Consider the following 728-nt stretch of genomic DNA (forward strand, 5'->3'; position numbering starts at 1 on the left):
AATGTGTCTCTTATTCTGTTTGTATATCTCTGTAGTTCCTTCTGTCCATTTCTTACCTGCTGTGACACTTTTCCTAACAGGCTTGGCCGGAGTGTCCTCCATTCAGATTCTTTCATGAGTCTATTGGGCGTGATAACATTTTTCAATGTCCCGATCTTTCGGTTTACTGGCTTCGGATTCGGTAATACGATGTCTTTTAGCAGATTTCTCTGGCTTCTCTTAATGACTTTCTCTGGAAAGAGTACAGGTCGGATATTTTTCAAGTGTAATTTATCTGTCTCATTATTCTTACAGAACGGATATTCCTGTGATTCTTCAGTGGCATTGAATAAACATAGTTTCCTTCCTGTATGAATTTCGTCTCGCACAATAATGGCGGACAGTAGATTCCTGATTACATTTCCGTGACATGGCTCCTCATGATAACTCTGAGAGGTACTCTGGACAGAATCATGGAATAGGTAGAGATAAATGAATTCGTAAAACATGCGTATGAAAGAGCAGCTACATATCTATAAAATCTCTATATATATGGATAGATGTCTATATAATGACAATATAGGATATAATCATATAATATCCAACCATATATATGACGCTATTGAGCAGGATACAGCCGTAATATATCCTTTAACTTTTATTGCGTATTACATCGTGAGAACGAGACAGAATACAGACTATGGCCACCAAGATACCATTTTGTATTACTCTGGAGAACATATCTTCCC

General features: G+C 37.4%; 1 protein-coding gene across 1 annotated transcript; it reads right to left on the reverse strand.

Moving 5' to 3' along the window:
* Positions 1-56: 56 nt before the first annotated feature.
* C922_05782 (hypothetical protein) lies at positions 57-488 on the reverse strand (the record flags this gene model as incomplete). Its single annotated transcript, XM_008821353.1, has 1 exon — positions 57-488. A coding segment is annotated over one exon (432 nt), but the record flags the coding sequence as incomplete, so codon positions are not given.
* Positions 489-728: the final 240 nt, after the last annotated feature.

The sequence above is a fragment of the Plasmodium inui genome, assembly GCF_000524495.1.
Source record: "Plasmodium inui San Antonio 1 unplaced genomic scaffold supercont1.179, whole genome shotgun sequence".
Classification (NCBI taxonomy): domain Eukaryota; phylum Apicomplexa; class Aconoidasida; order Haemosporida; family Plasmodiidae; genus Plasmodium; species Plasmodium inui.